Source organism: Onychostoma macrolepis, chromosome 11 (assembly GCF_012432095.1).
Source record: "Onychostoma macrolepis isolate SWU-2019 chromosome 11, ASM1243209v1, whole genome shotgun sequence".
NCBI lineage: Eukaryota > Metazoa > Chordata > Actinopteri > Cypriniformes > Cyprinidae > Onychostoma > Onychostoma macrolepis.
The window spans coordinates 5254211-5263586 of NC_081165.1; the positions used below are offsets into that span (position 1 = coordinate 5254211).

General features: G+C 36.4%; 2 protein-coding genes across 5 annotated transcripts; both read left to right on the forward strand.

Moving 5' to 3' along the window:
- The first annotated feature begins 62 nt into the window (after nucleotides 1-62).
- On the forward strand, nucleotides 63-4499 carry fam217bb (family with sequence similarity 217 member Bb). Of its 4 annotated transcripts, none has more exons than XM_058791892.1 (4): nucleotides 63-494; nucleotides 650-716; nucleotides 870-937; nucleotides 1198-4499. In XM_058791892.1, exons 1-4 carry the CDS (start codon nucleotides 388-390, stop codon nucleotides 2411-2413), a joined length of 1458 nt encoding a protein of 485 aa, XP_058647875.1. In that variant the 5' UTR covers nucleotides 63-387; the 3' UTR covers nucleotides 2414-4499. The 4 variants fall into 4 exon arrangements, with proteins under 4 accessions (XP_058647875.1, XP_058647877.1, XP_058647876.1 ...); XM_058791895.1 differs by having other exon boundaries at nucleotides 68-494; nucleotides 654-716; XM_058791894.1 differs by lacking the exon at nucleotides 870-937 and having other exon boundaries at nucleotides 65-494.
- A 786-nt stretch (nucleotides 4500-5285) lies between these two features.
- On the forward strand, nucleotides 5286-7835 carry pdrg1 (p53 and DNA-damage regulated 1). The gene is made up of 5 exons (XM_058791596.1): nucleotides 5286-5672; nucleotides 5769-5841; nucleotides 6654-6728; nucleotides 6830-6910; nucleotides 7377-7835. Exons 1-5 carry the CDS (start codon nucleotides 5589-5591, stop codon nucleotides 7457-7459), a joined length of 396 nt encoding a protein of 131 aa, XP_058647579.1. The 5' UTR covers nucleotides 5286-5588; the 3' UTR covers nucleotides 7460-7835.
- The last annotated feature ends 1541 nt before the right edge of the window (nucleotides 7836-9376 follow it).

The window sequence follows — 9376 nt, forward strand, 5'->3', positions numbered from 1 at the left end:
TTGACTACATTTCCCACACAACAATGCGCCCTTCAGCATCCACACAGCTGGAATACACGCCTGCGTAAATATCCTCATTTAGGCTACAAGCTTCAGACAATTAAACCATATCGATTAGTGTAGTGCATGAGACGGAATCGAACAGACCGACTAATTTGACCGATGCATCTCATTACAGACAGGCTGATCCGGTCGTCGCTGAATTATTTAGGACAGAACGGTACTGATGCACCGTGAATTAAAGCGAGCAGTGCGCGAGACAGTCGATTGATCGTGGGAGTAAACCTTACATGATCGAGAAAAAAAATGGATATGCCTTCAGATCAAAAGACTCCGTGCATATAATATGAGAATACATCCGTTCATAGTTCCAGTCTGCTTTGAGAAATGCCAGTGATGGGAACGGTTTTACAGGAGAGCACTCTGCATAACAGTCAGAATAAGCTTCGTTCGTCTGATAGAACAAAAACTAAAGCTTTGGGACATGCACCAAGGTAACAATAAATAACCTTAATTAAATTAAGGTCATGTTTTATTTACCTGCCTGGTCATCTATTATAAGTAGCTTGGATAAGCTTCTTTAAAAAAAATTACCAAATTTAGCTGCCTTTGTTTCTGATCTTGACTAACCTGACTTTTTCACTGAAAGCAAGAAAACCACAAAAGCACCTTTGCATCCACCAACGAATAATGGCATCAGCCAGTCATCTGAACCTGTGAGTACTAAACAGCAGTGGTTTATATGTGAACTTAATAATAAAAAAAAAAAACAATTGGAATACAATAATTAAATTAAATAGATAGTAAACACCAGTATAAATTGAGCATATGATGGTTATTTGTGAGTGCTGTTTTCCTCATGCATACAGGAGTCTCAGCAAAGGTTAAGAAGGACGAGACTGGACAAAATGTTGATCATAGCGAACCCCACAGACAGGTTAGAAAAGAATTTGGCACATAGATGATTAATTGAGATGAAGGTTAACACTTTTTTGGGGGTTTACAGTGTTTAAGTTATGCATATTACATTTTACTATAGCCTAATTATTATAATAGGACAAGCAGCTCATATAAATATATAAATAAAGCCACACCAAGTACATTGTTATTTTTGTCAATATGTGGCAAAATAAAGTGTGACCAGATATTGTAAAAAAATTCAAAGACATTTAAAACCCTTTCCTTTGGTTCCTCAAGGCAACACAGCACTAAGATCAAATATCATGGCACTTCCAAAAATGGACAGAAGGAGAGACAACAAAGACAAAACAGCCATGGTGCAAAAGAGAGTGGTGGCAGGGGTAAAAGTTCAAGTGTAACCCCTCATTCTGTACAAGTTCAGAGAGAAGACTTGTCAGAGTGCAGAAGCGAAGACGAGGGCTGTACACTACAAAGTAAAGATGGAGAAGAGGACAGTGCCAGTGACCTCTCAGACTCTGAAAGATACTCTGCGCTTCCCACTCAAATCTCTCCTCCTGACCTCAACCTACGTGCAGAGGTCATAGATCCGTCTGACTTTCATCCCTCGAGACCTTCTTGTCGAGTGCACAACAAGTTCAGAGGCAGCTATCCAGATTTCTTACCACCTCCTTTCAATTCTTGGAGTCTCCAGCAGTTAGCTGTGTACTTGAACACAGAAGGCAAGGGCATTCCTCGTCCCAAGCCCGTTGGGCAGCTTGAGAGATACTTGGACCGGCTTTTGCAATTGGAATGGCATCAGATCCAAACGGTCCAAGAAGACAGCAGCAAATCCAACGCCCCATTACCTAAAGGTCGCCACTTGCCTCATTCATCTTCTCATCTCAGCCTCAGCTCTCCTAAATGCATCCTCCAGTGCCAGCGAGCGTTCCCTTTGGCGTTACTGTCCTCCTTGGCCAGTGCTCCTACCCTTCAGCTGTCAAGCTGTACCTGCCCACACTGCCAGAATCAATATCCCATCTTGAATGGCCCATGCCGCTCTTATGCCTACCACCACCACACACGGCTGAGTCCACTCCTGGAGAAGAAGGGCCAGGCCTCAGGTTTGCCTAAAAGGAGCAGCAGTGAGAGCAGGGCTCATCAGCCGGATCCCAGACACCGATCTCGTGAGCACAGACTCAGCGACCCTTTGAGCGAGAGTAGCCACTTGAGGCGCATGCAGGCCATCGGTAACATTCGCAATCCGGTTGGTTCCACATACAGTGTTGACCAAGTTTCTTCTACAGCTACAACAGCCAGCAATGCCAGTATTGGGGATGTAAAAAGAGAAAGCCAGGGCAAAGGAGTCATTCCTGTGTGGGTACGAGGGAGGTTGGCTATAGGGCACGAGGACGCAGTGAACAAAGGAAGACCTTTGATAAAAATCAACAGGACTCGAAATTATCTTGTGCTGATGGGTTACATAGCTCAAAAGACTCATCGACTAGTCGAGTGAACAGGAGGCGAAAGCATGTCGAATTTGTCACAAAGTAACTTCAACACAGTAGCCTGAAAATCATTTAAAATGTATGAATTTCATAGCATTAGATAAAGAAATATCAAACCAAGTGGCATATTTTCTGAGAAATTTATCGCAGTAACATTTAGACAATTGATCCCAACATTATTTTAGTGAATGTATGAATTCAGTTCATCGCATTAATTATGAACGTTGTGTTACACTAACATTTTGCAAACAGAATGTTTCACAAGTGCTTCATAAAACTTCAGGCTCTTCTCGGTACGCTTTCAAATCGCTTTCAAATCATGTTTTCATAACCGCTGGCCAAATTCAAAAACTAAACTAAAATTAAAACATCTTTGAGAGCAAGGGGGCCCCCTGGTGTTTCGGGGGCCTTACCCAGCTTGCGTATCCTGCGTATAGGGAGGGTCGTCTCTGAACCTAACAAACTATTGATTTTAATATGCTTTACTTTAAAATACTGTAAATGCAACTTGGTGTATTTTTTTTTCATCTAATGTGGTGACATTCTGTTCAGTGTGGTTTAAGTGTCCAAATAGTTTTAGGATGATTATATGTACATATTCTTCTTCAATTTGGTAATTCTTACCATACAAAATAATGTTTTCCTGTTTACGCCTGCATTATTTTAAGTTGTTGTTTAGTATAGACTTTATGCATGCTATCCCCCATGTTTATTTTTACTGAAATCTTATTTTTAGTAATTGTTTAAACAACTTTTATTAATTCATTGTTTGAAATAGCAATATATCAAGCATCTTCTATCAACAGGTCTGACTGCAATTTTATAAATTCAGGTCCCTTTAGGACCTTTGCTTACACAGATGTTTCAGGTACAGTGATGTATTTAATAGTAAACTGATGTTTCACTGTTAGCAGCACTGGTTAACCACTCACACTAGAGTTTACAGTTACACATGATAAGCTCGAGCTGAAACTTCATGTGTCTGTACACCATTACCCTCAACCTGACTGTCCCAAAGAGCACAAGCAACCGTCTTACATCGTATAACATATTATTTTTCTCATTCTATGCCTGATTCATAAGGTCAATGTGAAGACCATAAATAAAATATGTTTTTAAAGCTCTTTACAATCCTCTTGACAAGGGAAGAATTACTAGGACATGTTTATAATATCCACATCCAAAGTAATTCCAGATGTTTGAAGGGCAGATTCAATTCTTACCAACACTAGCTGCTGTCAGAGTCTGTTGAATAAAATGCCTGTAAGTTATTTTTTATGTATTAATCATAGAAATTACATTTAGACAAGAGTCAATTTATTCCTTTTCATTTAATCTCAGAGTATTTAGAATTATTTTACTGGTTAAATTTTAAAGACATAAACACATTGTGTAATACAATAAATATGTTTTTTTTAATGTAGATAGTTATCACAGATAAACAGTGTTTTTGTCAAATAATTGCTGTGACAACATGCCCCACTATAGTTACAATGCTAAATGTTGTATTTTAGGGTAATTAAGCTATCAAAATATGGTGTAAAGCTGTCCCTTCTTTTGAGTCCCAAACTTTTCAGTCATGGGAAATATATCAAGTAGACAAAAAATGCATCATTTTATTTATAAAATAATATAAAGTAATATATTTATAAAAATGAAATGAAATAGTTTGATGACATTTAAGGATATTTGGCTTTGGGGAAAATGTCTAATGCCATGTAAAGAAAATTCCAGGTCTATTCAGAGAAATTGGTGCTGATGGACTGGCCATCTGTTCTGGTCCCAGACTCTGGGATTTATTGTTATAATTTAAAAATTGTAGTCTCATCAGAGACAGAGAAGTATTATTACATTTATTTTTTTTTGGGGGTCACTGGTGTCATCGTCAGTGATGTTAAAATTGTCGAAATGCACAACAAACAATGCCATTCACACAGAACGCGCTGTTGTGTTTAAAACCGTGAGACGCAAGACAATTTAATAATAATATTAAAAAAATCTCGAGATGCACTACCTAAAAGTCTAGTCAGAATTGAGTTGTGCTTTTTAGAACGCTGTTTTATTCGCGATCGAGACGCTGCAAAAGATCAAACATGTTAACATACAGAGGGTAGGCCTGTACACTGTAAAAAGTGAAAGTTGACTTAACTTAAAAAAATTGAGGAAACCCGTTCCCTTAAAATTATTAAGTACATAATTTTTTTTTTAAAAGTTAAGTGAACTTGACAATTCAATTAACTTATTTTTTTAATTATCATTTACTTAAAAATTTTAAGGGAACGGGTTTCCTCAATTTTTTTAAGTTAAGTCAATTTATCACTTTTTACAGTGTAATCTGGATTACATAACGTTAATCAGATTTCAAAATTAAGTAGGGTACTTGTAATTAGATTAAATTACATATTAAAATACTCCTAATCAGACTAGGCTACAGTTACTTTTTTAAAATTTTATTATTGATTATGATTATAGTAGTATTCACACAATAGCAAAAAAAAAAAAGAAAGAAAAAGAAGTAATTAATCAATCATAATTTATTGATTCTCCCAAATTCCTATTTTAAAATAAATGTAGGCTATTAATAATTAAGGATCACATTTGCATGTTCACGGTTCTGGTTAATGGTCACATGACATGCAGGTAGGCCTAAACAAATTAAATATATAGGCTATATATATATATATATATATATATATATATAGTAGCTAAATGTATTTTCATTTATGTTATTTTAAAAAGACTTAATTTAATTGTACTTTTTATGATTTAATAACTATTAGCTTTTCATTAAACTCACAAACCCCCTGCAGTTTTACAAACACCTGGGAAACCTTGATGTAGGCTAATGTAATGTTTAATGCATGTTGTTAGTTAGAACAAATGTAATATATTTTCTTACTTTTTATATGTTTATATCATGGTACAAGATTATTTTATTTAAATCATTGTGCTAAACAAGTTAGGCCAAAAGTAATCTAAAAATAGTCTGATTATATTAGGCCTACCTAACAATGTACCTAAATGTATCATGGTATAGTATTGTGTTGTGGACATTCCTTTTTTTTTCTTTAAATATAACGATTGGATACTTTACGTTGTGGCAGACGGAACTGAAATCGAACAGAACTTGTTTCCCTGAGCAGTCGGGAATGTTTTTCCAGCGCACCACACACAGACACAAGCATGGACGAGACAGCGCAGCGAATACTGGAGAATTTGACTGAGGTAGAGGTTGCTGCAGAAGATATTCTTAGTGACAAACAACAGGTATGTTTGAATGATAAAAGTAGTAAATTACAGTCAAAGGTACAACGAGACATTTCGCTTAAATAGTGTTTATAATATCCTCTTAAATGTTGACAGATCGTGGATCTGGATTTGCGGAGAAACAGAAATCGAGAAGCACTCAGCGCTTTACGAAACCATTCTCCAAACGGCAAGTACAAATGTGTATGCAGATCTCATGAATACTGTCCGGCTTTTTAAATATTTAGCTTTATTGTTGTTTTTCCTGCCATTTTGCACACTTTGCTGTTCTTGAATACACCGCACCTTCTCTATTTATATTCTGCCTTGTTTTATCAGTGGCATTTTCACTGATCTGGTTACTGGTTATGTATCCTCCTGGGATCCTGTATGTATGTATGTGCAAGTGCATCGTTTTTTTTTTTTTGTCAACATATGAATATGATATTATTCATATGTGTCATGTATAGGACGTATGAAGAAGATGAGACAATACAGGCAAAATAATTGATATTTCAGTGTTTATTTATTTGGTTTATCTGTAACACTGGAATCTTGAAAATATTGAATTCATAAAAGATGTTTACTTGTATTTTTGTAATAAGTGCCTGTATCTGATTAATGTTAAATCGACTGTTATGAAATAAATAAAATATATAATATATGGAACCTGTAGTGCATTTCTGTTTAAAATGGACTGCAATTGTGCTGAATGTGATGAAATGTGATGTGATGAAATTGTCTTGATAACATTAAAAATTGGGCAGTGAATTTCTAATTACCAACATGCAAAAAGAAGAATAAATAATAAATTGGCCTTAAGTGTTATTTTATATTTTATAGCTGGGTCCCAGGAGGCTATACATGAAACCATTTGCATTAACACCAAAACATTTTGCATTTACAGCATAACATTATGTAAAACACATGATGGATGCAGATTTGATATTTCTGTGCTTGTACTTTGCACATGACAATAAAGTTTAATCCAATCTAATCTAGATAATGTGAAGGTGTGTTTTGGAAATATGTTCATCAAATTCCCTCAAGAAAGTACCAGATCCATGATCCTTAAAGGTGAGTGTGCCTTCTTCAACCATATTTTTGTCTGAATAATACATTTAGACTCGTCTCTGTGTTTACTTGGCCTCTTGCTGTTACATTATTGTTCCCAACAGACCAAGAGCAGCTTGACAAGGAAATAACTGACCTCCGCAAACGACTCAAAGCTAAAGTAAATCGTCTCAATGAATTGCAAGGTAGAACTGTTTTGCCAGCCTGATTTATTCATAATTTTTCATATGTAAAATCTCATCTTTAAGTGAAAGTGAAGTGACATACAGCCAAGTATGGTGACCCATACTCGGAGTTTGTGCTCTGCATTTAACCCATCCAACGTGCACACACACAGCAGTGAACACACACACTGTGAACACACCCGGAGCAGTGAGCAGCCATTTATGCTGCGGCGCCCGGGGAGCAGTTGGGGGTTCATTCACTCCCCCCACCTACAATTCCTGCCGGCCCGAAAATCGAACTCGCAACCTTTGGATTACGAGTCCGACTCTCTAACCATTAGGCCACGACTTCCCCCTAAAGTCAGCCACTAGTCAGTGTAACCCTAAATGTGCTGCCAGTGTCAAAAATGTGTCCGGTTACTGTCATAAAATATTAGTAGATATCAGAGCATCTAATCTTTTCTGTTTCGAATTGTTTCTTGCACAGGTAAGCCTGAACTCAGAGGATACAACCTTTCTCCTCTGAGCAATGATGAGATAAAAGCAATTGACAGCCTCCTTAAGAAATAATATTCACTAGCTTCTGGGACTGTCTTGAACCTGAGAGTAATGTTTGGACTGGACTGTTACCTGTGCATCGGAGAACTGAACTGTCTGCAAGACTTTACTAACTCAGCAGAAGAACTCTTTTGGCGACTGGCTCACATAATCTGTCTTCATCATTCAGTGCTTTTACATGGATTTTTTATAAAAGTCTCGCCTGCGTTTTGTGTGAGAAACACAATTGTTGAAGAGGGTAAGCCAAAATAATGCTAAAATGCTTGGGTGGGTATTACCACAACATGTAGCCTGTATGTTGTTACTTTCACATGTTTTGTTATAAATGGCAAGCAAACAAAATTGTTGAACTTTTGAATTCAATAAAGTGTCTGTCAAAGTCTGAAAACTCATTTTTTGCACTAATTATGTGGGATTTCTATGTTGTAAATTGAAAATGTAGTGATTTTACTCAATAAATTAAATGATGCATCGCAGATTTTTGCTTTGAGTTGATTTAACATTCATTATGCCTTTTCCCATAATTTTCTCATGTTGTAAACACGGGGTAAATATTACACTGTCTACCTAAATAGAACGTACTTTTTCTTTTTTCTTTTTTACTAGCAGTAACTGAGTTTCTGAAAGCACCAGGATAATGTTTTTCTTTAGTTTGTTGTGATGTGAAAAAGACAACACGAGTCTATACATGAGAGTGGACAAATGGAATTTGAAAGGAAAAGTTTTTAGAAAATCAGCTTAATGATCCATACATTCAGTTCCATAGAGAAACTAACCGATGTAGTCCAAACACCTGGTTTACTAACCAGTAAAATTGTTATGCAAGAAGGCTGAAGACCATGCAAATTAGCATAGTGATAATAAACCCTATCAGATTCTCTTACTCTAGGTGGCAGTGTTTCTTTATTTCTAGTGTATGTGTGGTTGTTGCAATGTACTTGTGTTAACAGTGATTATTTAATGAACAGATGGTGATTGTAAAACTCTCCACTCTATTGTTATAAAATTATATCAAATAAGCAGAATGTAACTTTTAAATGAAGAGAGGGTTCAGCGACAAAACATTTAAGCAATACCAAATAAAAATAGGTCAGTTAAATGAAATGACAGGAAATGCTTTGTGGCAAAGGAATGTTTGCCAGGTTGCGTGCAGTGGTACAGTCCTGGATGCAGTCCAATGTGATGAATTTATGAGTCAGATGAGGTGGGAAACAGAAGTCTGTTCTCAGTTATATAATCTCCAAACAAGACATTCCACTAGAGGAGAACAACATGTGAAAACACATTCAACAGGTTCATAACATACAGTTACGTAAAGCCGACCTAATGTTATGCGCAAAAATACTGCTGTGATGTTAAACGATAATGATTTGTTCTTATGATCGGTGCGAGGTTGTTGTGACACAGAGGTCTTTACACACTCCAAATAAAACGAACAATCATCTCTCCTGCGTACAGTCATAATGATGATGAGTTTGCGCAGCGATGAGTCAAAGCTGAGACTGTCTGTTCCTGTCTTATTTGTGCCCCATTATCACAAACATATAATTTAAACACTGTACTTGCCAAAGGGGAACTCTGAATAGAAGCCCACAACAATTTACTGTCTGTATGTCCATGACTCAACATCCACAGACCCAAATACTGAATAGTTTGAAGAAAATGTTCAGCTTTCTACAAAAAGCTTCTCAATAAATGAAATAATAAGCACATTATTTTGAAATAAGATGGTAGTAGTTGTCTCATAGTAAATGTTTTGCTGAATTGTCGCTGCAGGAATATTGTTGCTTTTGGCTGTTGAATTATGCAGTAACTTGCATTCTTATTTTCCTTGTGAGAGCAGGAGCAGACTGTAATCAACAGTTCTGTCAAAATGTTGACAAGTAAATTCTAAACATCTTCCATACAGCTTACTTTGGACGTGTCTGA